The 27,778-nt window shown below is 41.8% G+C and overlaps 2 protein-coding genes across 2 annotated transcripts; one reads left to right on the top strand and one right to left on the bottom strand.

Annotated features, from left to right (window-relative positions):
• Positions 1-522: 522 nt before the first annotated feature.
• LOC116995595 (collagen alpha-1(I) chain-like) lies at positions 523-16,548 on the bottom strand. The gene is made up of 5 exons (XM_033058449.2): positions 16,510-16,548; positions 14,451-15,209; positions 11,303-11,419; positions 7,055-7,148; positions 523-5,537 (listed from the first exon to the last, which is right to left on the bottom strand). The coding sequence occupies exons 1-5, from the start codon at positions 16,546-16,548 to the stop codon at positions 5,494-5,496; spliced, it is 1,053 nt and encodes a 350-aa protein (XP_032914340.1). The 3' UTR covers positions 523-5,493.
• SOCS2 (suppressor of cytokine signaling 2) lies at positions 16,524-26,329 on the top strand. The gene is made up of 2 exons (XM_033057368.1): positions 16,524-16,691; positions 17,606-26,329. Exons 1-2 carry the CDS (start codon positions 16,547-16,549, stop codon positions 18,052-18,054), a joined length of 594 nt encoding a protein of 197 aa, XP_032913259.1. The 5' UTR covers positions 16,524-16,546; the 3' UTR covers positions 18,055-26,329.
• Positions 26,330-27,778: the final 1,449 nt, after the last annotated feature.

Below are 27,778 nucleotides of genomic sequence, written 5' to 3'. Positions count from 1 at the left end.
CTTAGTAGATCCTTCTAAATAATCAGAAAATAATTATCTCATATACAGCATGTATTTTTATAGCATTTCCCTTCCAAAGCAATTTGGATAATCTAGGAAGGGTTTTGTTTCTTCTGTTAGACAAATGCCATTTTGCCAGCGTGCATTTTCTACAGATTTTGCTAGAAGTTGAGTACCGTCCATCTTCTTGGTTGAGAAGCTGAGAGAAACTGCTGGTTTCTGAAGATACTACTGACTAAACTTTTTCCCTTGAACATCCTTTATTTGTGAAAAAAGCAATGTTGGATATGTGTAAAAAGACTGGTGTTTCAATCAATTTGTGGTGCCTGGTAAAGACTCCAGTGTGTAAGTAAGCTTACATCTTGTGTAGTGTTTTGTTATGTTCCAGTGCATAAAACTGAATCCCCTCTGGTTTTGGAAAGCTGAGACATAATTTGTCACCATTTTGACTTCACTCCAGTGCAAGAAGAGATATCCTTGGACTAATTTAAACTTATAATTATTTCCCCCCATTCTTTTTCCCATATTTTTGCTTACTGCTGCCTAATGCTACTAAGAAATTTTGCTTTACAGAGAAATCTTTGGTATGACATTTATCTGTTCTTGCCTGTCAAACCCTGTTTGTGATCAAACATTTACTATCACTGTAGAAATACTGGATTTCACAATGTTTCCCAAACACTTTTGGATGCTTTTCAGGCATTTTGAGGGCTAAAAATCTATTATGTTCTTGGCTGCTATCTTTAAAGTACTTCCTCTTCTGCCCAGTGGCTGGAAACTGTCTAAAACACATGTTCACTACATGTTGTACCCTGTTCCCTTTTGTTATTAATTCATAGCAGTGATGTTTTAAAATCTTTCCCTGCATTGTGCTGCTGCCCTCAGTCTTACAGTGTTTTCTTTTACTAAATCTTTTTTCTGGGTTACCTGAGGTATGACACAATTAAAATACTACTCTCACAGTAACCTGAAGCTCTCTTCTTGGTTTTCTAGGTCTCAAACAATTGTCATTGTTTCTCTTCACTTGAAAACTTAGAATTCAGAATTCATTCACTTGATTATTGTTCTGCTTCTATTCAAAAAACCAAAAACAAAACAAAAACACAAAACAAACAAAAGACCCCCCAACACCAAAAAAAAAACCAAAAAACATTTGAAAGTTAGTTTGGGATTTCTATTTTCTGTTGCCCTAATTCTTTGTAATTGAAAACTTAAGTTGCATAAAATTTGCAATATTAAGTCTGTTCTGGCACTTTGTATCCAAGTTCGGGCACTTAGGCATTTGCTTTGTATCTACTAGTGTTCTAGAGCATCTTGGGCTCGTTGCTGTGTATAGTAGACAGTTTGGTACATCTTACTGAGGGATTTCTGGTTTTTAAATGTCTCGCTAACATTCTCCTCAGCCTTGCTTGCCCTGCGTGCCATTAGAAAAGTGTTTCCATCATATATTAAAAAATTTCCCTTTAATTCACAGAATCACAGAATTGTTAGGTTTGGAAGGGACCTCTGGAGATCGTATTGTCCAGCGCTTCTGCTAAGGCAGGGTCACCTGCAGGAGGTGGCAGGAGCACAGCCAGCTGCATTTGGAACGTCTGCAGAGAAGAAAACCACAACCTCCTCGGGCAGCCTGCTCCAGTGCTCCCGAGCAGGAATTCGGACCATTTCAACCGCAGCTCAATTAATCTTGGTGCCTCAGTGAAAAGCATTCTTTTCCCTCCTGGAATTCTGGCCAGATGAAACCCAAACGGATGCTTTGGAGGCGGGTTTTTCCCTGGGTGCGCGCCGCGGGAGCTGCTGTGCAGCCTGTGCGTGGCACCACCGGGAGGCAGCACCGCACACAGCCGGAGCGGCACCGGGGCCGGGCTCTGCCTTGGATTTCAAGCCTCAAAGGTTTTTTACTTGAGTGCTTTAACTTTTGTAGGGTGTCTCGGAGACTCAAAAAAAGTTCCACCATCCCAGTCTGGGAAAAAAAAAAAAAAAAAGAGTCGACAGTGGGGCAGTAATGGGACCCACCTGTCAAGTGTCATGACTGTGTTTCACTTCCCCATGACTACACTGGAGGCAGTAGTACCCACCTGCCCATCTGCCCACCCATCCTTCCCTCCCTCCCTCCCCACCCCTCCAGCTGTTAACTTCTATAGAAAACTTCTCTCATGCTGCTGTTGTAATAGGTCTGAACTTCATCTGTCATGTCCAAATTCTGCTATACCACAATAAATCGTTGTGGCAGGTCATTATAAGTCAGCACCAACTGCTTGTTGAAGCTAGCACTGCATTTCTCAGTCCACTCTATACATTTTAGCAGCTTCTCTGCTGTAATTTCTCACATGCTCATTCTGTCCTCAAAGCCAATACAAAGTTATGAAATTGAGAGATGAAATAGATGTAAACGGCATTCTTCATCTGTAATAGATGATGTATATTTTTTTAATGCTGCAATATAACAACATTGGTGTAGAGCAAACCTGCTAGTCACCAGTATAAAGGAACAAATTGTGTACCTACGATACATAAAAGCTTGGGTTATCTCCAAAATTGAGACAGATACTAATTAGACATCTAAACCTGAGTTAATCTTCACAGGCTCCCCTTATGTTCAGTGAGCACAGAAAAAGTACACGCACAAGGCAATTGATCTTATTTTAACATTTTATTGTCTAGAATATGTCACACAGTTGTTCTCTGGAGATGCATTTTCCTTTTCTGTGACGGAAGGATGAAGATGAGATTCAGATACCTATAATTTTTTTTTTTTTAATTTAAATACTCTTAAAATTCAGATAAAACCATTTTTTGGTGTTTCTGCTAGCCTTCAATAGTATGTATATAGGAGTTCTTGGTTTTCTATATAGAGTTAATTCACATACATTTAATTTGTAAATGTACACTGTGTATGGGATTTTAATCTCATCTTGTATTTAATCAACCCTCTAATGCTAAAAATTATAAGCTGTTTGGAGAAATAAGATAATTACTTATGTATCTTTCTGGCACCTCTTATAAAATGAGCCTATGATTTCAACAGTTATCTTTAGGTACTTCTACAAAAACAAACATGATAAATTATGATTTTCTGGGCAATTTGCATGGAATTATCTGAAACTTTAAATATAATTGCTAGAGAATGTTAGTTCCCCTGTGTTTAACTACAGCTGTTGGAACACTGCAGGTCAGACAGTGGGAGGTATGTGGAAGCTGCATGAACTAAACAGCATGTTTGGTCAGTAATTTTGCATCTCACGGCTTCTGGAGAAGTAGAAGTTTATGGCCTGTCATGCCACTTTATTAACCGTCATGATGTAGGTGAGAAGTGATAATGTATCACAAAGTTTTTTGTTGTGTAGAGAAAACACAAGATGTTGGCACAGCCAATAGAACTAAGAATCTTTGTCACCTGGTCTTTATGGAATACAAATAAAGAAAAAAGTTCTGCTTATATTCAGCTTTTCTGCTTGTCAAGATGAAAAACAGTGTCAGGCCAGAGGTAGTTTACCTTTTTGAATAAGACCAGTTTTGACTGCTACCAAAGTTTAATACCTCAGCAAAAGGATCTTCCTACCAGCAAAATGTGAGATGATTTAAAAAAAAAAAAAATCTACAAGATCTGTTTTTTAGCATCTCTTCTGCTAAAACTAATAACATGCTGACCATGAAAGTCACAGAGAAAATTTAAATTAACAGTGAAAAGTTATTGCACTAAGTCATTACCATGTTGAATAAAAATTAACCTAAGTAAAAGATTAAACTATTGAAGCATGACCCTCCTGTGCAAACATGTATTTCCTACTCATTAATGGTAACAAAACAGAGCTTAATAGTTTCATGCAAAGATCAGTGTTTTTTAAACACTCCTAATCATTAGCACCAAGTTTTTTAAACACTGCTGAAGTTTCTTGTCTTAAACACTGTTCTCATTCAAATGTGATTTGTTGAAACAAATAATATGCTAAGTACTGTTTTTCTGAACTCATCGTCTGTAGAAGTTACACTGGATCAGAGCTGTGCTGCAGGAATCACCTTTGCTTTAGTTAAGACCAACTGATTGTTTCTACTGAATAATAAACAGATGCTAGGAAAAATATTTCCTTTACCCTTAATTAGTTAACATTTGGTTGGTTGGTATAAGTAACAGAAGGTTTCATATCCTTTTTTAAATTTATTTTGTAATTTTTAATACTGTCTGGTTTCAGTGTGGGTTCATTTGTTATTTTCCAAGAATAGATGTTTACAGAATTCCTTTCTCCCATGCCATTTTTCCTACAGTGAAAATCCTGGCATTAGTGATGAAGTAACAGAGTGGTAGCGAGTTCCACAATATTTAAAACTAGATTAAGAAAAAAGGATTTCCTATCCAGAGTAGAAGCATGGAGCAAATAAAATTCATGGGAAATTCATCATAAGCAGAGGTAAGAAAAATGACAGGGAAATTCCCTTTCTAGACCATATATTTGTATTAAAATACTGAAAGAAACATGCTGGGTGTTGGCTGCAAGGGTTTACAACTCACTGACTTTTGAATGAAAAAAAAGAAAGATTTGAAGTGAACCCAGAGAGGCCACTGGTAAGGTGACACAATGGCCTGTGAGGAGAAGAGCAACAGTGGTTAGTACTTTCACAGTGCTTTGTCCAGTCCAGGGACAAAAGCTTGAATTAATAGAACTGGGTGAGTGTTTTTTTTTTCAATATGACCAAGTTTTAACTCATGACTTTGTGGAAATTATGCAGGAAAAGCCTGGTATTTCTTTAACAGTGCTGCATTTAGTCTGCAGTAAAAATACCTGTGTAACTCTGGCAGGTGAAACTAGGACCCTGGGCTTAACCACACCCGAGGTGATGCCGGCAGCAGAGAGATGTTCAGGATCCCTCTGGGCACGTTGTTATTGTGGAAGTTTGGAGCAAGCTCAGGCCCCCCTGCTCCCACACCTCTTCACTGCCTCCCCCTGTTCCACAAACCCTCCTGAGAGCAGTGGCTTCCCACTGCTGCAGGGACAGCACCAAGGTCACATCTTGCTTGACTTCACATGACCTGCTCTTCCAAACCACCCAAGCTGTCTGCGCCCTCAAACATTACCGCATCCCAGAACATACAACACGTACCCTCACTCTGATGTGAGGAAAGCACCCTTCTCAGTGACCACAGGACAGTTTCACATCACTTCACAAACTTCACAAGACAATACAGAAAAATTAGAACTGCATGTTGGGTCTGGGGAGGCGCCAGATGGAGTCCAAGGAGGACTGTGGGATGTGAATATGGGACTCTGGTCTAGAGGGGACTAGCCCACCTAGTGTGAATATAAGCCATATCTATTCCTCTTACATTCCCAGTATAAGTCCTTCTTGACATCAGAAGGGACTTTTTTTAAATTTAGAAATACAAGCTTGCCCTCTGAAATCAGGCAATGTGAACCCACAGCATTTTTAGAGATGACCTGATTTCAGATTACCTTAGATTACTCACACAAGTAATTAGTCTTTTCTAAACAATTTCAGTCACCAGTCAAGTCTCCACTTCAGAGATGCCCCAGTTGAGACTCCTGTAAAAATAAAAGGATTTTTCTTCTGAATAAACAAGAGAATAAAATGCATTTCTGTAACACCAAACAAAATCTGGATTTAGGAGCAGGCATCTTCTTACACGGTCAACGTTAATGAACCATACCAAAGGTCACTAAATGTCATTGTTCTGTAATTTTCAGTCTTCAGAGGATCAAAGAAATCTGAAGAAAAGGTTCGAGTTAAAACACTTGGCAAAATAATGAGGTGAAAGGTTTCCAAAGTTTTCTGAAGGATAAAACCCCACAATAATTGGACATAATTCTTAAGATCTTCACTTAGGCATTAATAAATAAAAATGTGTATCCACTTTAGGGTTCATGAAATGTCAATAAAAGAAAATAGTAAAAACCAAAAACCTGGAAAACCAAAGAACTGTTTTTCAATTATTCTCAGGACATAAGGTGTTTGTTTATTCAAACAACACTGTGACACTGACAAATAAGCTGTTCCCTTTAAATACCTTGCCAGGTGTTGTTTTTGTTTCTTCTTCTTCCTGTTCAGCTGTACTTGTACAATAAATTAATTTTGTTAGAAATACACTACCAGTTCAGCACAGATATTTTTTTAACCATTGATCTCCTTACCTGGCATATTTTGCCCCTTTAAAACAGTTAGAGCAGCCCAAGGAACTGATCTTAAAATGCCCAAGATTAAAAGATACACTTCAGTCAATTGCTGAAGTGTAACTCAGAAGCATAACTGATCAGTCATTTGAAGAATTTCATTGTTGTTGCTGCACCTTTTTGATCAGCCTGTTCAAAGGGATTTCGTTAACATCTCACTAGTACCTCTGACTAAGAAGAAATTTTGAATAGCTTGTGAAAGCATCTAGAAATGAGCTATTTTTAAGTGCTGAGCATATAAATGTAAATTGACTAGAAACAGCTGTTATTTACATTCTGTAGACACATGATTTCACTCCTTGATGGATAGGGGAAGAAAAAACGCTACTGAAAAATTGAAATTCCCTTAATGAAATTGGGAAAATGGGGATCTAATAAAAATACATGCAATGAACCATATTGTTGGTGTGAGGAAAAGCGGCTCATTTATAACAGTTGGATAGTACAAACTGGTAAAGCTTTCCAGGTTTACCACTGTAACATTATATAACCCACCTGCCAGGAGGACTTGAAGAGCTCTATGTATTTCTTGGAGAAAGTGGGGGGAGGGGTTGAAGGAATGAATATGCTGAAACAAAGGCATGTGAATAAATTCATGTTTCAGCCTTTTGTGCAATGGCTAACTGATAACCTGGCATTTTCAAAAATAGTCTCCCAGAACAAAGCCCCCATTCACAATAGAATTTTGCTATGGACCTATGTTAGCTTGAGATTATGTTCTGGAAAAATTATAAAAGCTCCTGAAAAATGTTAGCAGCATGTGCCTGAAAGTAGAGGACTGTGCTGGATGGAAAAGAAAGCACGGTGTGAAAGTTGCACCCTTCATGAACTCAAGCTTTTTGCTGGCCTGGCAGAGGCCCTCCTGCATTTACCTCCATCTACCTGGAGCAGGTCCCTGCTGTCACATGTTCCACTGGAAAGCTCATGCTCCCTCCTGCTTCTATTTGAAACATCACCAGCAAACACCCGGAGTAGAAAGAAATAAAACTCTCCTCAGAAAAGATAAGGCATGTTTAAAAATGTGCACAAAATATGGCTGCTAATTTGGACTAAACCCACTCAGATCAGTGATAGGAACCCGGGACAAGGAATTAAAGGTGGGATGATTTTGCTGGCTTTTCCTTTTAGAAGGAAAAGGAAGGAGTTGACATACCCAACACAGCTAAAGCTCAAGCACCACAGAGCCACTTGATTCTTAAGCGCTTGGGTAATTATTTCCTCCAAGATTAGTTCTGTTTAGGACTTAGGATTGCTTTCTGCCTGCCAGCACACAAAACCTGTCACAACACAGGCAAAGATAGGACAGAAATTTCGTTCTTGTCCCATTTTAGGTACACTCTTACCTGCTGTTGTGTCTTACGCAAGAGATACGTCCGATAGCTAAATGCATCCTTTCCTTCCTCACCAGAACAAAGGCTGATCTACAGCAGCAGGTTTTGCAGCTTCCTTCTGTCTAGCATCATGTGGCATGAAATGCTGGGGAAAAATTCTGCTGTGCCTCAGGCATCTTTCCAGATCACATTTATTCACAGAGGGATAATTTATCAGAGAAATGAGCTCTGAAGAGAATACTAAAATTAGTATTAAATTTTGAAATATAGGGCAATGGCACTGAAAGTCAGAAAATATGTCTAGCCCAAACTCAGACTTTATAAAACACTTTGCATATTTTGTAATAATTATGGATATTATTTCCCCTGCCCTGTTAGCTTATAAAGACAGAGAGATAATAACAAACTTGAGCAAATCTGAATTTGGTTACACAGAGCCATCTGTTAATTCTGGTATATGGCAGTAGAGGGCATCTAAGGACTTCAAGTAACATATGGTAAGGGATTAAAATCAGATGACTGAAGGAGTTATTACTCTCCCCTCAAGCCGTTCACCCCACCTCAAGACAGAATTGCCACCTCATGACCAAGCAGCTCAAGAGGCTGCTCCTCATCCATGGCAGTTTTGAGCCACACTGAAACAACTGGGGTTGTTCTTAAAACACCAGTCTGAAAGCTGAAGTTGTTAAGGTGGAGATTGACTGGCTGATTTCTCTTCCTTGCTGCAGACAGGGCTCTGTCAGAGCTACAGGACAGTTTTGGGTACAGCACAGGGGGAGATACTGCTTCAAGCAGCCTGTCCAATTCTATCTCCTACTGTTTGAGCTTTAATTTCCACATACCTGGAAAAACTGCTTGCAGGAGGAGCAAGCAATTCTGGGAATGGACAGGCTGTGCCAAGAAAAGGCAAACCGAGGACCAATGCTCTTTCCTTAACCAGAAAGAGTAGCCCTATGTGTGTTTCCTCTCCTGAGCCTAAAAACTGCCAGCCTGTCTGGCCAGTATTTCAGTTTACGTCTTCCCAATATGCCAGTGAGATACAGGATGATGCGTTGAGCCATCCTGAAAAAAGCATCCTGACAAACAGAAGGCAGCTGGCAGCTAGCACTGTTTTCTTGTCATCTGTCCAGGTTTGTATGACATTCCACATCCAGCCCTCTCTTTATACTGAAGTAGGGAAAGCAGCTATGCCTATCTTAAGCCAAAAGAAGCCAACATGTCGGAGGCAGGTTAAGTTCATTACCTGACACTAACACTTAATGCACTAATCTGAAAAATGTATTTAAGCTCAGAAGCATATTCACATACAAAAGGCAATGTATTTTCAATTAACTGTAAGAAGTTTAAAGTTATATTACATTAGTCAACGTTGATTATCCTGTTATTCAAACCCCTAAGTGCAGCAGCACGTTGGGCCTGATGCTGAAATCTATTATAGCCTTAGCCTGAAATTTAAAAGTGGCTTATGCCCAGAAAAAGGTTCTACAACTCATTTAATGATTCACAGTACTCCTAAAAATGATATTCATCTGCCTACTCTCCATGGCAGCACTTTCAATCATAAACACTTAATTGTAGGAATTCATCCTCAAGGCCAAATAGCTCTGGGTGAATTCAACTATCCTTAATGCAAGAACTAGAACAGTGATTTAAAATTAATCTTTTTATGATGGGAGGCCATTTATTCAGGGACACATAACCCAGTTTCTACTTCACTTTTCACTCAAAAATCTCCCCTTTAGAGATAGCCACTGCATCACCTGTTTTAGTCTTCCTTATTAGTTTCAAAGTTGACTCTCTGCCAACAAAGGAACTTTGTTACTTAGGGATTGGCAAAGCATAGGAGAGCTGCCTTCATGCTGTCTGTCAGGAAAACTTTTTTCACAGACATTACTTGCTCTCTTTTACTTTGAGGCGTAGGACTCGCAACTGGCAGAAAAACATCTCAACCCTCCTCAAGCATAAAAGGCTTGTTTTTTCTGGCAGCTTCTAGGACGAGAATGCAAGATTTCACAGTGCTTTCAGCTGTGCTATCTCTAGGATTTTTCCAAAAAACAAACAAAACCAAAAACAGAAAACCAAGAGTGTATATTTCTCTAAAAAATCCAAAACTTCAAGGAGCCTGGTTCTGAACATGTGCGTGTATAGATGTAATGCATATATATACCTATATGCTCTTTCTCAGCCTTAAAACCAAGGTAAGTAAATATTACAGTCACTGATTTTATGCTATAATCTGAATATTTAAATCCATATCAAATATTCTCCTAGTAGTTGTTTGAAAAGACTGTATCAAAAATGCTCCTTTCCAGCAGTCCTTTGTTTTCTACCATGTTAATGAGAAGGAAGCATGAACGGGAAGAAAAAGCTATCGAAGTATGTATATTTACAACTTATTCTCCAGTACCTTTCAGCAATATTTAGCTAGTTTTAGTCAGAGTGAAACTTGATAATTCACAAAAAAATTAGTGATAGAACAGAATTCTGCTGTTTATAAAGAAGCCTAACATAACAAAGTAAAAACTGGTGTGTAAATTATCTTTTTTTTTAATACTTAGTACCCTGTGTCGCCATGCCCTACTTTTCCTTTACATGCCTATCCAAAATATTTTTATGTTATTTTGGTTTTATCTTAAATTGTAAATAGTAAATTGGAGAAACTAAGAACTACATTTAATTATTTTTATTGAACATCCCAAGTTTGTAGGTAACCTCTTACTGAATGCAGTCTAGGCCTTCACTTTTAGATAGTAGGTAGCACAGGACGAGCTGAGAGATAGACTTAAATGCCACCTTTTTATGATCAGTTTTGTGCAGTTATTATCTCTCTACCTATCCACTGAATCAAAGGGAATGATCCTTCTTTTTATCAACTGCCTCTGAAAGAAAATAATCTGGATGTTATTTCAAAGTATTACTCTCTTAGTGCCATCTTTTGATGTTTGCTTTTAAATTACAAGTGCTGGTTTCTTTTCAGAGCACCCCTGATTCATAGAAATTATTCACTGATTTTTTTTTGTCATTCTCCTTTACCAAATGTATATTATCAGGAAAGGCAAAGCATTCACATGTGAATAGATAAAAAAGGCAGGAATTAAGGTGGCAGCTGGTAAAGAGTTAAACTGTCTGCTATAAATCTTAATCTATTTCATCAAAACTTTCTATTCCTCAGGCAGCTGGAAAGGGCAGGGTGATCCCATACACTAAAATATTTGTTTTCTCTATGTTTTATTTATTATGGTTTAGGAACTCTTTGTGAAATAAGCAAACCTTTCTCCTAACTGCTAAGTGAGAAATCCTCTAAGAGTTCACATTGCAGATCTCGTTTGTGCTGTGGAGTTACAATGCCAATTTGCTGGAGCCAAAGGCTCAGTATTCATATTTCTCTGCTCAAGAACCAGACTGTAATCCCAGGACAGGGAGAAACTGTGGCAGCTGTACATTGTTACTTAGACTAGTTCAGGTAAACAGTTGTCAAAATATGGTCAATAAGTAGATGTATATGATAAGCAATAGCTGTCCTTTTCACTGAAGGGGATTTTAACTGACCAAATGGTATGCCATGGGTAATGGATATTCTGTACTGTGTCTTTGGGAAGTTAAGGATTAAGAGAGTAAGGAAAGGCCCCTTGTATTCTTCCAGGTAGCTAGGCAAATCTCTCTTAATAAATCAGTAAATATTTTCAGTGAATCAGAGCAAATTTAGCAAAACCAGCTGAGTCAGAAACACATTACCCCCCCCCCTCTGCTCACATCATATTATATAAATAAATCAGCATACTAGCTCACCAGTAAACTTGGCATACTTTTCAGGAACAAAGTGAAAATCATTTCTAGCAACAGGCGCTTCGCAGGACTGTAAAAAACGTTGTTGCCTCCTTCCTTGGTCATGAAAGGGATTTTTGCCTAAAGGAAAAATAAAAAATAAATTCACTTACCCTTCCCCGTCTTGAGCATATGCATTTGAAATAGTCAGTAGATTCTGTTTGTGATTTTTGAGAACTCTTAATGTTCATATTTTCTCTACTAATATAAAACTTGATTAAAAATATCTACTGTATGGATGATATACAGTCAGAACCAACATTCATGAATAGTTGGAAGTATTGGGGAAAAAAATAGGGGTTGCTTAAGTTTGTGCCTTTCCTCTCCAGTCAGATGATATCCTTCTAAAACTGGCTAAGAAGCATTCATATTTGCATATGTCTAGCAAAATTTGTTCTATAATTGCTACCCCAAAATACACAGATTAAAAATAAATAAAGCATTTGTTTTGAATGGTACCTAAAAGTTTTAAATCCCCACTTGTATATAGTTTTTATATTAGTGACTGTTTAGAAGAACTACTGTTTGTTACATGGCAGATTAAAAAACCCTATTTTGTTTACATGATGGAAAGCTAAGTTTTCTGAGTCTGCTCCTTCTTTTCTCTTTCTCCATTTCATATCTTTCTCTTACTCCGTTCTGATTTTTATAAAGTAAAATTCTTCAGACAGACCAAACCTGTATTAAATATCCCAGTGCCAAAGCTAAAAAGTAGCTTTAAGTAGTTTAATGCACTACATACAGCCCATAGTCCCAAAAGTAATTTAATTCAGTCACCTTTTCTTATCCTTAGAACTATTTCTTTTCTCTCCTATGACTGTATGGAAGACTCATGCAGACAGAGGAGCAAGTAACATTGTTGAAAGAAACAGTGAAATACAAACGTACTCCACTGAGCTCTTTCAGATGTCTCAAGCCAGAGAATAAAGGTAACTGTGAACCAGAGCACTCTTATGAGGTGCCAGTATTGTCATTTAAAGATCGATTTGCAGTTTTTAAGTTTGAATTTCATTACTCTTGTAAGTTTATCAGACATTTATTGCTATTTTTAAGAGACATTAAGTTCTCATGAAAAAAAAATTAACAGAACTCTGTTTAGGAAAGATCCTGCTGATATACTGCCTATTTAATTTTTATGCTACCTTTTTCATAACAATATCTGAAGTTTTAAGTAACAAACATTTATTACATTCTTCTGTTCTTGTTTCTCATTCACCACATAAATCGTGGTCTTCCTCCCTCTGCCTTTATAGCAACCAGCTGTGGTTTTAGAAACAAATTATTATGACTTCAAGTGACGAATAAACAGCAGAAGCAAAGGAAGTCTTGAGATACTACCCACATAAAAATCCCATTAATAAAATAACGTAGGAAAAGACAACTACAGCAAAGCTGTGAAAAAGCAGCTTTGCATCTAGACAAGACGTATTCCTTTTCTCCAAGATGCATTAGTGAACTTCAAAGAAATAGCCTTAATTTGAACACTGTGACATCAGAACAAGACATTTTTGAGCAAAAGCTCTGTGCCTAGATATACAGAATTATTTCAGTAATAAAAAGAGATCTGTATTAATTTTTTAGTGCTCTTCTGAACATAGTGAAGTCAGTGCCATTCTGAAAAAGCAATGGAGGTTTTTTGCAAGCTCTCACATCATAGGTGACAGCTGAACTGTCAACTAAATTTCAAGGGGCACAAACCTATTATCTCCCCTCTTCACATCAATCCAACGAAAAAAACTTAGTGGGGATTCCACAACCATCACTGGAGGCTGGATCTGAGGCTATTTGAACTTCACAGACAAAAACAGGAACAAGAATGACCTTCAAGACCTAAATTGTTTTAAACCATTTCTGAGAATGCTTAAGAAAACCCGTGTTTGTTCCTCAGACCTAATTTTAAATCTGTGCTGCTGCCAGTGATTAAAACCACCTTTTTTTCATAAACTGAATAAATTAAATTCAAAAGCACCCAGGCATTACAAACAGATGAAATCATGCTGACCAGTATTTCACTTAACAAAGTAGATTTTTTTTCTCAGATTAATTCACCTAATTACTAAATACAGAACTTAATTTTTAAGATAACTATTAATTCTCATATCCCCTGATGCTTAAGAATCATAAACAGTAATTGTTACAAAATCCTTCAGGATTTGTAATCCTTCCTCAGTCCTTATTTTTATTTTTTTTTAAATAAACGCTGCGTTTCAGATGTTACTGGGGAGTGCGACCCGAGACAGCGTCTCAGTGTGGGATCTTTCTCTGTGCAGGGGAGCTGCTCTGCTCCCTCAGCCATCCTCGAGCCTCATACATATTCATTTACCCCTCTGATAACAAAGCCTTCCTCTCCCTCCGCGATTTTTAAAGATATTATCTTTCCTTATTTTATACGTTTGGGTTTCTTTCCTGAAATCCTTAAAAAGATACCCCTCAATCCTTCTCCCGTCGATTCTCCCTCCCAGATACCCCCGTGCAATTTGCAGGGAGCCCTGACCTGCAGCCAAGGGCCGGGGTGAGACTATTACGACTACTTCAGCTTTGTTTCCCCTTTTTTCTTTGCTTTTTTAAATTTTTTTTTTCTCCCTCTGTGTGTGTCTTTCTAAAGTCGGCTCGGGGCTGCCGGGGCAGCGGCAAAAGGTGGCTGGCCACCGAACAGCACCCACGGCGCAATCAACCATCTTTACGCTGAAAAACAGCTTCGTGGTTATTAAAAAAAATAATAATAATAATTTTTTTAAAGCGGGGGGAGGGGAGGAAATCGGCGCGCGCATCGGCGGGCAATGGCTGTTTGTAGCAACGAGGTATTTAGCGCCGGAGGGTGAAGGGGGGTGGAGACCAGGGTGGGGTGTCCCAGGAGCTTCGGCCGCCGCAAGTCCCTGGCACAGAGCTCCTGGCACCGGCCCCTGACGCGCTCCCGGCCCTGCGGGCGGGCCCCGCCGCCGCGCTCAGGTGCCCGCGGCTGCCGGCGCCGGGCGGGCCGGGCGCCCCTCGCCCCTCCGGCCCCAGGACGGGCGGCTGCGCTCGCCCAGCTCCCGCAGGGGTCCCGCCGTGCCCCGCGGGGCGGCCCGCACGGCCCCGCCGCCCCACTCCCTCCGCAGCCCCGGGCACTGACCTGCGCGTCTCCCGCGGCTCCGCGGGCGGAGGAGGAGGAGGCGGGGGGGCCGCGGGGCAGCGATCGGCGACCGCTGCCCCGGCGTGACAGGGGCGGCGGCTCGGTGCGTCGGCCCCGGCTGGCCGCGATCGCGGCGGAGGCGCCGGAGCGGGTCCTGTCACATGATGCGGTTCCTGGAAAGTTCCTGGAAAGCAGCCTTTGTATGTAACCATCCCGGGAGGGGGGAGCGGCGGGGGCAGGATGCCCTCGCCTCGCAATCAAAGGCGAGCAGACCGCCCGCGCTGGGGAGAGGGGGGGGAGCGGAGGGTGTTGTTTCCCCAGGAGCACCATCTTCCTCCGGCAGCCTCTGTTCGCCCCAGAACAGCCTCGACGCTTCTCCCCGGCGGCGGGTGCTGTGTCCCCCCGGCCTCCCGACGCCGCTGGGAGCCAGAACAACCTGACCGCCCCACCTCCAGGCGGCGGCAGCGGCGTCTCCAGCGCTGTCCCGCCAAGCCCGGGTGAGTCCCCTTGTCGTCGTCCCCCTCCGCTCGATGCACTGCTGCGCTTCGAGAGCCGGCAGCCCGCCGCCCCGCTCCGGCACGGCACCGCCGTCCGCCGGGATGGAGGCTTCCCCGCCGCCGGCGGCAGGCTGCTCCAGCGCTCCTCGCCTCGGCCGGGGGCCGCCCGGCTGCAGCCAGCCGCCCTCGCCTCGCACGCCTTCCGTCCCCTCCGAACTCCCGCGGTGCCCGCGCTTCGCGGCTCGGCGCTCCCGGAGTCTCCCTTTCACAAGGGGTCGCGCCCGGACACCGCTGGCAGGGCTGCTCCCACCTGCGCTCGTCGGCCCCGCGCCCGCAGCCTCTCCGGTGACAGGCGCACCTGCCCCCGGTCACCGAGCCGGCGGCGGGAGCTTCTGCGCGGGGGAAGGAGGGGATGGGCTTTGTCGAGGGGTTCCCGCGAGTGTGCATACATATGTTGGGATAGAAACCTGTCAGAACACCCTATCAGTTGCCTCTACAGTAATTTGGAAAAGTTTCTGAGCTCCGCCGCGAAACTTGTTAGGGGAGGAACCACCTCAGCATAAACCCTCACCTGGCGGCTGCTGCGCACCAGCAGGCAGAGACTGCCCGGTTCGCAAGCACCGGCGGTCGGCTCCCGGTTTTCACCGTGAGCCCCGTCCCTCCATTCCAGGCCAGACGGCTAGGCTCTCCCTCGCTGGTACTGCCCGGCTTTGTGTCGCTCCTTACGTGGCGGTGCACCCAGGAGAGAAGAGGCTCTTTTTGTCCCTCCTGTTAGCTTCAGCCAAGAGGAAAGATTTTTTTTTTTTTTTTCTCCTAACATCACCATTTAATGGAGCGGGAAAAGCATATTTCCTGCCCCGCGCTAATTATAGCGCGTCCTCCACCGCGCTGCCCCTTCCCTTCCTAAGCGGCCGGAGAGCCCCCGGAGCCGGCGCTCCCGGCTCACCCGCCCCGCAGCTCCTCGGGTGCCCCGCTGCCCGACAGGAGGTCACCCACCCCAGGAGCATGGCCCACGCCGGGCTCCCGTTCCTAGAGGTACGACTTCGGGGATGACCTTACTGGAAGGTGCCCGTGCGCACCGCAGCGTGAAACCCGGGCAGCGCCGGGGCTGGGACCTCTGTGCCACTTTGCTGGTTACCCCTCCTCTCTCATACCTTTACGTGCTCGGCTCTCCCCCACGACCTCTTTCCTCCCCCAAAGTCCCGGAGCTGCCGGCCGGGCTCGCCTGCCCCAGCCGAGGGAGCTGGGCATCAGCGGGTTCGCCTTTGCGATAAAGCGAGAGAGCCGAGAACAGGCTGGACGGCGGGGGGGAGGAGATGTCCCTCCCCCGCTCCGCCGGGAGGTGATCTCTCGCCTCGGGTCCCTCCTTGGATGCTGGGAACTTCCGAAGCGGGATCGCCAGAAATACGCGTTGCGTCGGGAGCGCCTCTCGCGGGGCTCGCCGCTAACCACGCTCTCCGCTCGCAGGCGGCGCCCGGGCTGGGGGCCGGGACCATGCACCCAGCGCGGCGCTGAACCCCGCGGCGGCGAAGCGGAGCCCTCTCCTGCCGGCAGCCCCCGACCTGCGTGCGAGCGGGGCCGCGCCCGCCGCCGCCGCCCATGACCCTGCGCTCCGCCGAGTCCCTGGAGAGCGCGGGGAGCTCCGGGGAGCGCTGGGGGCACCCCGGGGCGGCGGCGCCCGTTGCCGAGGAGTGCCGTGAGGCGGAGCAGCTGGCCGCGGCTATGGAGGAGCTGCGGCGGGCAGGTAAGCCCGGGTGGCAGGGAAGGGGGAAGCGCTCGGGGCGGCGGCGCTGTCCGGGGGAAGGCAGAGCGGCGCGGCGGGGATCCCCACCGGGCCGAGACGGGAACCGGGCAGCCGTGCGACGCCTGGCCATCGTCGGCCGGCGCTGCGGGGTCGCGCTCCCGCGGCGGAGAAGGACGGCGGCGACTCCGACCTTCCGCGGGCTGCGGCGGCCGAAGCGAAAGCGCCGGCAGCGCCGCGCCCGGGCGGCAGCCCCGGATCTGCTGCCGGGCGAGGGCCGGGAGTGCCGCCGGCCGGGACGGCCGCAGCGCCGCATCCCCTCGGCCCCGCTACCTGCGCTCCCCTCGCCGGCGTGGCGGCGGCTCGCCCGGCCCCGCAGGACGCGGGGCTTGGTTGCGGGCGGAGGGAAGGGCTTTTTGTCTTCCTCGCAGCCGCGCCAGGACCGCAGCTACCTCGCCGAAGTTGTTTTCTTATCCCGTTGCTTTCGATCGCTAGACAAAGCTCATTCCAACAGCAGCCTGCTCAGAGTTACCCAAAGCGGGCGTTCCACGGGCAGCCGGCGGGCGCAGCGCCGGCCCCGGCGGGAGAGCAGCGGGAGCCTCGGGACGCGTCCGTGCCGCTCCAGGGGCGGCCCGCCGGGTCGGCGGCTTCGGTGTCGGCCCCGCAGGACGCTGCACCAAAGTTTGTGCGTGTGTATGCATAGATACGAAAATAAAAAGTGACCTGGAAGGCTCTGTCAAAACGAGGCGCATTGTAAAACAAATGAATTTAAATAGCAAATAAAAATTTACTGTGCCTGTAGGACTTTAGCTTTCAAACAACAAAATAAATGGGTGACTAGAAGTGTATCAGCCAGAGAGCAGCTTTTAAAACAAACATGAATAAAAAAATCTCTTTTTTTTCTCATCTTTTAACAGGATGGTACTGGGGCAACATGACTGTTGCTGAAGCCAAAGAAAGGTTACAGGATGCCCCTGAAGGGACCTTTTTGGTTAGGGATAGTTCGCATTCAGAGTATCTACTGACTATATCAGTAAAAACTTCTGCGGGACCGACCAATCTACGTATAGAATATCAAGACGGCAAGTTTAGACTGGACTCTATCACTTGTGTCAGATCTAGACTTAAACAGTTCAACAGCGTTGTGCATTTGATTGAGTACTATGTTCTTATGTGCAAGGATAGAACTGAAACACCTTCAAATGGAACAGTTCACCTTTACTTGAACAAACCCCTCTATACATCTGCTCCATCTCTGCAACACCGCTGCAGAATAGCTATAAACAAGAGCACAAATCAGATCTGGGAGCTGCCATTACCAACAAGACTAAAAGAGTACTTGAAAGAGTATCAATACCAGGTATAATTATATTTTCTAAATGCCTCTAACACTGAGTAACTTCTGAATGCAATCCTTAAAATCAGCCAAAGAACTGAGTAACCAGTTGTACAACTCAGCATGGAATTCACTATCAAAACAGTGGCAGTTCTGGGGGAAAGGTTTTTATTTCAGATGCTACAAAGGGAGACTTTATGTAAAATAATCCCAGTTTGCATCCTTGGGGGTTCAACAAGGTGGCATGCTATTATTGCAAGGAGAGAGAAGCCAGGAATCTGTCCAGATTGTGTTGCTTTGTCAATAAAATGCTGCACTATCAAATGCTTACTGAAGCAGTGGGACCGGGAGAGACTTTGTAAGTGCTCAGAGACATGTGAGAATTTACAAGTATCTCAGTTGTCTGATTCCAAGATTAATTTGGTGCTGGTGTTCATATAATCCTAAAAGCTTAACTAGATCACACTGTGATAATCTTGCTAAAGTTATGCAACTAATCAAATCCAGTCAGAAAAATGATCATGCATTCAGTTTTTATTGAACTACTCTCCTGCTTTTCTGCAAGCAAAGGAGTACTGTAAGTAATCAATCTAGAACATTGTTTTTCTAAGTTCTCTGAAAGCTGACCTTAATAAGAAATGCCACATCTTTCACAGGAACCCAGTATATTGCTGATTATACCAGATTGGTATCCTAGAATCCTTAATATGTCGACATCTTCACAGTGGTGATGTATCCATGCTATTATTATTAAGCCTCTTTTGGTTGAGGCTTTAGAACTATATGTTCCAGGCTTGCAGTTCCAGTGTCAAAACATGGATATCAGCAGTTACATGTGTCTTCTACAGTGTAGAATGTTTTCTTCAGCTTGTTTCCCAAAATATGGGGAAATATGATGTAGATTTTTTAGGGGGGGGGGTTGGTTTTCCTTTTTCTTCTTTTTTATTTTCTTTTTCTTTCTTTCTTTTTATTTTATTTTATTTTATTTTTAAACTTCCAATTCATCATTGTAGCTATCAAATGATTACTCAATAAAGTAAATCAAAGTGCATAACAATCTCCCAGTTTTTGTATGCATGGATTCAGGAAAGAGTGGTCTTATATAGTAACTTATATAATTTCCTAGCTAATACTCAGATAAATGCACACGTATCTGTGAGGATGAATACCCCTGCTTTGCCTTTGTGGTGCTGCTCAAAAGTATAGCTGGATTACATTCAGATTAATGGCTTAGAGTCTGCCTGCTGAATTCCTGTAGTTGGGTATTAGCATAGGACATTGCTTTTTCTGTTACAATAGTCTTCCAAACAGGAAGAGAGGACTAAGACCCTCAGTACCCATTCTTCAGCCCAAATGTAAGGTATTTAATAGAAGAATTACACAGGATGAGAATAATAGGAGATCAGTTAAGAGAGAAGCAAGGACATAGACTCATCCTTAGTTAACAAATTAATAATTTAAATTATTTTCCTAGCTTATTTGTTAATTAAAGCAAAGACCCATGCTTGAACAAGGAGGGTTGTCAAGACTTGTTGTAATCTAGTTTTTCTCAGACTAAAATAGAAACAACATAAAATAATCTTGTTTTTCTAGTGACTTAACTGCTCTGTTGTACTGTCAAGATGTTCTGCTCCTTCTCATAAACTCTGGGGCACTAACCAGCTTACTTGTTGCATCTAAACTCCCAGTGTTACACACTCAGTTTTGCCTGTAACATGCTGACAGAAATGAGTAGCAGAGCCACTGAGGCAGAGTGGGTGGTTCCTTGGTATGACATATACTTGCTATGTTCTTGCTCTTTCTGTGGAAAAGGTGGGTTTCTCATCCTCCACGGCTTAAATTTTCTGTCGCTATTTTCAACTCAAGCTTTAGTATAGAAATGGGAGGAGTCTTCTTCTGAAAAACAAACCAAAATATTTTGTTATGTAAAATTTTTCCCATGTCTTGCCAAAATGTATTTGGAAGTTTTTCATGTCATATGGTGACCACCCTTTGGTTCCCATGCCCAAAGAGCTCTTGTATTCTAGGTATGTGTTGAAATCACATGGTTCTTGCCATCAGTCTTGCTAACATCTGATACCCTCAGCCTGAGCAGCTCTACCTGTGAGCAGAGCCTGTGTTCCTGGGAACACTTTTCTTACTGATGAATCCTTTTGTACAGTTCTTGTCTAGCTCTACCCTGTGGTCTATATGGAATAACTTCCATCACAGTCACAAACACTCTAATCTGCTGGTGTGTTAACGTTCTACTACTGTGCCTTTTCAGCCAGGGTGATATGCTTGGGGTCTCAGTGGTAAACACATTGCACTAAGGACCTTTAAAATAAATCCCTGGGGGTTTAAAATCATGAATACCAGTGCTGGAGCAAGCAGATTAAGAAGGTAAGAGCTTTGGGGTGCAATGAGACTGCTATGTTGCAAATATAAGAAATGATTTATGGCTTGCTGCTGGCAGACTATGTAAGCAGTCACAGGCCAAGTGTACCCCACAGCAGAGCCAAGCTCTGAGGAACAACAAGAGGCAGACGCAGGGAAGCTTGCTGGTTTTTTTAATAACAGTTCTCCAAAGCACAAGGGCAAATGGCAGGCTGAGGACAAGGAGTGCTGGCAAAGTAAAAGGTGGTGATTCTTGTAACTAATCAAGATTAGTTACTGTGATGTGGAATCAAATCACCAAACACGGAGCATATTGACCTGGACTTTGTGTAATTTGTATTAGTTCCTGTGAGAAAAAGTAGGCTCTGTAACTATAGTGTGCTCGAAGCTGTGAACAATATTTTAAACAGACTGGAGGGGGAACTAGTCCTCTTTGTATGAAAGAACAGTTCTTGTCCTCATTAGGATGCCAGTCCTAGGGTTGATGCATTGCTCTAGTAAAACTAAACCACAGCATAGCTTGCAGAAAGCTCGGCTTCTTTCTGATGCAGCACAGAGAGCTGACTTGTTCTGGTACAAAAAGATCTGATGACAGAACATTATTGGATTTCAGCAGTACAAAGATCTTGCAAGTAGACTCTGTGAATTTTCAGACATGAAAATTTTCAGACATGTTCAAACATTTTATAAAAATGTCAGTGCCTTTTTTTTTTTCTTTACCTTGTGGATGTTCTATCTTGTTTGCAGCACTAGCTTTTAAATTGTGGGTCCTTCAGATTATAAAAATCACTTCTAACTGATATATATCATCTTGAATTGCTAGTACAGAGTGTGCAGTAAAGCCAGTTTCACAGGTTCAATGCCCATGAGTCAGCCAAAAATCATGATAAGGACTTTAATCCTAAGCCCTTTTTTCACCTCATGTGTTGGTTTGGTTTTTCTTTTTTGAGTTTCGGGAGTTTCAGATTTTCCAGTTTATACCTGGAATGTTAGAAAACCTCTACACTTTACTTAAAGTAAAACTGAGAATCCTACAACCCTAAAAGGCGATGCTTAAAAAAACCAACCAAAATAAACATAATTGCAAGATGAATGATGAAAATTGAATTGGTGATAGTATTTAGTTTAGCACAAAACCTAGAAGTGTAAACTAGGGCAGCATTTTGGTTGTATGGGTATCTTTTGGCTAGTAGTATTATCATTAGAGACAGAAAATGGTTTGAGTACAAGACAAGTGGATAGAGTGGGAATGTAACCAAGCAGCTGCACCTAGTGCATTAGAAGTAATTTTATTTTAATCTGATCTTGTCAGTAGAGTCCTAATTACATTTTATGTAACCACATGCTTCATAAACAATATAAAATTATTAGCAAGAAGGAAAAATTGTTCACTAGAGTAATGGGGGGCAGAGGGGTTTTATTATATCTTACAACAATAAGGAATTTACTCCTATAGTGAGACTAAGTCTCTTCACCTTGAGAAAACAGAATCTACATATGACAGGGAGGACAGAGTTCTGCAGTTGTGCAAATTTCTGTACTTTAGCCAAGTCTCGTATTTTAGCAAAACGTTCCTGCAGGTAAATTACCTTGTTAAAGATTGTTTAAAAAACTTTATTTACTTACATGCTCTACTCAAGAGTTTTTTCTTGTATTCGTGATAACAATCCTATTGATTTTTCCTTTGCTATAATCTTAGACTTTAGCAGAAAGTAAGTCAAGTGATACCATGGCTTTGCTCTCCTTAAGCCAAAACACATAATGGAAATGGGGAAAGATATCTTCAGACATGGTATCATGTCTGAGAGTTATTTAAAATAAAGTAAAATAAAATTTCTGCCAACTTTGCAGTCATTAAAATAAATCTAAGTATCATATTTACTGTTAGAAGAAACAATGGCTTGAGGGATTCTAAAAACTGTATTGCTAATTCTCAATAACAATAAAAAACTGTTGAAAGGAGAAATTTTATTTTAAAAATATAGAAATTAATGAAACTTTTATTATCTAAACCAAAAAATTTCCAAATAGAATAAGTAGAAATTAGTTGAAAGGTCTGAGATGAGTTCTGTATACACAAAGGAAGTGGGAGAGACAAGCTGCTTTGGTATCTCAGCCTAGCTCCTGAAAACCACTCCTCTATTAGCATTAGGTTCAGCAGGTCTCAGTATTTTGCTAAGCCACTAGCATGACTGAAAATGCTTGGAAACAACATTCCACTGACACATAACTTCAGTCACCATGGTCTGAGCTTGCTTTACAACAACATGGCGATTTGCCACAGTATTGCTAAAATTGGGTAGTTTCTACAATAGGCTAAATATCAGTCAAAGGAACAGGGAGACAGACTTGGTTCAGGTGCTGACCACCACTGGTCCCTATCCTGTCTTAGACAGAGAGCACACTACCAACTAAGTGAAACAGAGCTTCTCACATCACAAATATAAGAAAATCTTTGGCGTTCTAAGGAGGGAATTACTTGTCTGGCTCTCATGTCTGAGAAGGGACTAGAGGACATGGAAAAGCCAGGAGCTCCTGTGAGAGTGTATCAAATAATTAACCACCTGGATGAGTACAATGCTGAAAGGTGTATTAGTGAGATTAAAGGTCTAGGGGAATAACTAGTACCAGTACAGTTTGAATCCACACATAGACAATGTCTGCCTAGATAGCTCAATTTTGAGAAAAAAGAAAATTAGCTTATAGCAAATTCAGTCTGTCCTGGTGCCAGGGATACCAAGCAGGAGAGGGATTAACTGTGTTTATTAATCAGGTTATCTACAAGGCTTTAAAGTAGCCAGTGCCTCTGAGAAAGTCTATAGAAATACAAAAAATATATCACCATAATTATGCTGATTAATCTGCCTGATAAATTGTGTATTTTATTCTACTTAGATTCTATTTTTAAAAAGGGATTGCACCTGTATTTAATTTTGTTTTCTTCCAGAATTGGAGCCATTACTTTTCCAGGAACTGAAATACCAAAATACCACTCCTTTCTATGGTATTAAGGAGGAATATAACACTGGAGCAAAAGCTATTTATATTAGCATAAGGAGTGAGCTGGCATTTAGTAGGAAAAGCTTCAAACAGATAATATCCAGGAAAAGTTCAGTGGTGAGTGCTGCAAAGAACAAAATATACTAAAAAAACCCAAATAAACAAATCAATGTTTCTGTCTTGATTTTTCTTTCACTGGAGGATAGGGTTTATGTAGGGTTTATGTAAGTAAATCCTGTTGATTCTAGTCAAACAGTTCTATAATTGATGTTTCATAGCTGAGGTTTGCAACTTGGGGCACTGCTAGTTAACAAATAGTAAATATAGAGGTATGTGAGACGTGGGGCAAAGCTCGGTGCAAATAACTCTTTTGAAGTTATTTGGATCAGACTTGATAACAGGATTTCATGAAAAATCCTTGTAAATCTGGTAGCTGAAAGTGCAAAGATCCCCTTTCAAAATGCTTTGTTACAATTTAACTGTATGCCTTCAGGTTGCAGCTCTAAAATAGGATCTGTTGGGCTGAGTCGCTGTACCCACACTCCGCCTGCGGGGGAATCTCCAAATTTGAGAGATTGCTCTAGACACCTTATTACAAACATTCGCTTTTTTCTTACCCTACCACCTCTGGAGGGCAGAATAAGTTGTGGATCAGCTCTTACTATTCAACGGATTTTGAACTGGTTCATTTTCTGTAGGAAGAGCTGCAATTTATCCATCTGTAAAGTGGGTGGTGGACTCAAGATTCTGTAATTTCTCAGCATGGGGTGAAAAGTAGCTTATACTTCAAGTAACATTGATAGGAACTTAAGCCTCCATGAGGGCAATATCTTTGACTGGCTGCACTGCTAAAAAGAGAGAAGGAAGTTAGGAAAGTGAGATCCTTGTCTAACTAGATTGCAGTGGATGTGGTACAGCTCCTTCCTGGGCTGGAGCGCTTCAGATGTGTTTGCTGTGTGGGAAACTGCTTGTGAGAAGCTTTCTGGAAACTCATCTGTTTCTTTTAACTCCCCTGACAGAGAGAGGATGCAGTGCCTACTGCAGGATGCTTCACTAGCCTGCAGGCAGGTAGGTTTAATTTTGAAAGGGAACAAAATAGATCAGCTGAATTTTTAATCAAAGGGTATTTTCTGTTTGAAAGCAGTACGTATGGGAAAGGTATAAGCAGTGGTAAATACCTTGCTAGGCTAACTGTAAAAACATTCCATGAATCATTACTAGCTCCTAAAGTCTAAACTTAAAGTAAGAACCTTTCAAAATATAGGTATTGTATATGAGTTTGTTCAGTTCAAATCCTGGGAAAGCAACAGAAGCTTACAAAAATCAATAGCTATTCTCCCCCTAAATAAAAGCAACCTTCCAGTCTTTTATCTAAAATATTAGAAAACCATTTCATATGCTGTAATTTGCAAGTAAAGTAAGTTGGTTTTGTGAAAAAGTTTTAGACTTCAGTCTTTAATTAATTTTAGTTATTTGCCAATGTTTGATTTTCAGGTTAATTAGTGACTTTGTTCTCATATTAATATAATGGTGCTTTACATTAAAAATAAAATTGTAAGTCTGGAATAAATAATAAATAATAAAAGGCTTGCAGTATTTAATCTGTTTCTTCAAAGAATCTCTAAACTTAAAAATAGAGAACTACATTAATTAATGTATTTAAAGGACTACAAATTCTGAGAAATACTGAGTCATGTTTTGCAAACATTAGTTACATGAGGGTTTTTTTATAATTCACTGGATTTTTTAAAATGAAATGTATACAAATGTTTTGCATTTGATGTCTGCTTCCTTTTTATAACTATTTCTCATTCAACTTTTTGCTAGGAATTATTTGTATAATAGTAAACAGCACAAAGAATTCATTGCAGTACTGCTAATGAACTCTTATTTTTATTATGGAAACAAATGTAAATGTATAGACACTACAGAGTCACTTTAAACCCCTTGTTTCAAGACGCTTTAAAACTTTCTGTGCTATACTTTACCTACATGCTGGATGTGCCTTTTAATAAAATACGACTTTTAAGGAAGTTCATGATGTGTCCTCTATATTTTATATTAATTCCTCTCTTTGATCTGCATTTAAAGTCTTTATTATTTAAATGAATGGAAGTTACAAAGTATCAGAACAATTATGCAGCAGCCCAAGGGCTGATCCCATTCAGTGATGTGCCTCAGTCCTGCCCATCATCATTTTTTAGGAGGGTTAAGGAATCATTTTTCTAGTAGCAAATGCCACCTGAAGAGCGACACCCCAACTGACCACCTAGTGCCCTCAAATCCTGCCAGCATCTGGCACAGCATGCCTAAGTTTTGGTCTAGTTTAGGCAAACTTTCTATACCAAACCCTTCCCTTCCTTGGCATCAGCCAGGTTTTCAGTGACTGGCACAGGAGGTTTGGATGTTGGCATTACAGAGGCCCACGGCTGCAAAGGGGATGCAGTGGGGACCAGGGTGAGGAGGAAGAGGGAGGAAGGGAAGGGGTTATTGCCTGGGACAGAGTGGACAGCAATGGTTTGCAAGAACCTCATCTGGCCTTCAGGCCATCTAGTTTGGCTCACCCTGACTTACATTTTAACACTGTTTTAGAGATGCATCACTCAGAGAAATGTTTTCTGTGCTCTTCTTTCTAAAATTGACAGGCAAGCATACAAGATATGTTTTTCTTTCCCCTTCTCAATTTGTGAGGTTCTGTGAGAGATTTAACCAATTAGATGTGTTTTTAATAAATAAATCTAGAAGCTCCTATTTTTTTTCTTTTGTCCCTAAAGCTGGAATGCTGTCCTGCAAACAAGTGAAAACAGCATAATCCAAATTGTGTAATCCTAATCCACAATCCACACTGCTTGTGCCAGTTTTAAGAATACATTTGGCCTCTTGTTATCAGCAGAAAACAAGCTAGTCTGTATACACACATGCTTGTCTAGAGTTTTACTCTAATTAGCATAAAGGATCCTCTCAAAAGGATTTAAAAAATTCTCATTATTCTGGTACAGCTTCTAAGAAGGTTTGTGACTTTCAAGTGAGCTTTTAAAAAAGTGTATAATAAATGTAAAAATCTGGATTTATGACTTGGAATAACCCACATGTAAAATGAATAGCACTGTCAGAAGAGACTATTTAGCTTGGTTCCCACAGATTTGGACTTGTGATCTTGAATTCAGCAGTCCTTAAAAGTGTGGCCTGATGACCATTTATGGCCCCTCAATCTGCAGAACTAGACAGAACAAACTTTTAAGACTAAAAGTCTGAGGATGCTGATGTGCAGCATTGATTATGGTCCATAGGAAATACTTATTTAATCTACATGGTTAGCTTTGAGATCTGAGCCGTTAGTGAGGCATTGAGTTAACATCAAACTGGGCTCAAATATATATAAAATATGTGTATGTATTTGTCCTTCAAACTGAAATAGAACCAAACCATCTCTCTGAAGTTTTGTTGAACTTGGACCAGAACAGAACTGGAAGATGTTTAGTGAGGGCTGAACCCAAATGGGACTGAAACAAAGAATTTAAGGACTTCTCTCCTTGGACTTAAAGTATTAATTCTGTGCATCCTTATCCTGTACCTGTACTATATAATCGAAACCCAGGCTGCATTGCTAAAGATCAACTTAAAACACCAGTAGTACATTTACAGTTTCCACTAAATAAATTTGCAGCCCCAGTTATTAACTAACAGAAGGAAAAGGAAATACCAGATTTTCCCTTAATGAGATTTGGACCTCTGGTGCTGTCCTCTTCCTTCCTAGGCTTATCTGTTTCCTTCCACTGCTTTCCTTCTTTCTGTCTCTGTTCAGACTGCAAGCAAATACGTGACTAAATGCTGACTGTATGACTGCTACAATTTCCTTTGGGTGGAATCTGGAGCTGCTCTATGAATATCCATATGTTTTGCTAACTTTCTAAGACATTCTTGGATAGTATAAAATTAAAATTGCCGCATTTGGCAAAAAGATACAGTAAATGCAAGTGATGTAACTGCTTGTCCTAATTTACTATTATAAAATGCAGCCACATTATCAGCAATTAAAAGCAGCTGCCAGGATTGCAATGCTGAGATTCTCTGAAGTCTCCAAGTTTGGTCACTCCAGTTCCAGATATAATACAGTTCCTTAGATCACGACTGAAAGGGGGAAAAAAAAAAAAAAAAAAAAAAAAAAGCAGCATTGATAATCAGAAGTACAAGAAGCCAGGAAAGGAAACTTTCAGTAGCTGTGTAATGCTGCACTGAGAAACAATCCTACAGACAGTTTGCGGTGTCTTTGCTCCCTGCTGCTGCTGTGCTGTACACAAACGTATCTCCTCACAACTAATATTACAAACGTTGTGGCAAGAAAATTTAAAACCACCTCAGTTGTACTTTGGCTACA

The sequence above is a fragment of the Catharus ustulatus genome, chromosome 4 (assembly GCF_009819885.2).
Source record: "Catharus ustulatus isolate bCatUst1 chromosome 4, bCatUst1.pri.v2, whole genome shotgun sequence".
Lineage (NCBI taxonomy): Eukaryota > Metazoa > Chordata > Aves > Passeriformes > Turdidae > Catharus > Catharus ustulatus.
Note: the sequence above shows the minus strand (reverse complement) of the source record. Positions and strands in the feature narration are given on the sequence as shown.

What these genes read in the sequence shown, in the direction of transcription:
- SOCS2 (XM_033057368.1), top strand. Translation starts at nt 16,547, where the DNA reads ATGACCCTGCGCTCCGCCGAGTCCCTGGAGAGCGCGGGGAGCTCCGGG. An exon ending in GGAGGAGCTGCGGCGGGCAG is followed by an intron (nt 16,692 to 17,605) that starts GTAAGCCCGGGT and finishes ATCTTTTAACAG; the next exon opens with GATGGTACTGGGGCAACATG.
- LOC116995595 (XM_033058449.2), bottom strand. Translation starts at nt 16,548, where the DNA reads ATGGGCGGCGGCGGCGGGCGCGGCCCCGCTCGCACGCAG. An exon ending in GAGCCGCGGGAGACGCGCAG is followed by an intron (nt 11,420 to 14,450) that starts GTCAGTGCCCGG and finishes TTTTTCCTTTAG; the next exon opens with GCAAAAATCCCTTTCATGAC. An exon ending in AAAGTATGCCAAGTTTACTG is followed by an intron (nt 7,149 to 11,302) that starts GTGAGCTAGTAT and finishes TTTCTACTCCGG; the next exon opens with GTGTTTGCTGGTGATGTTTC.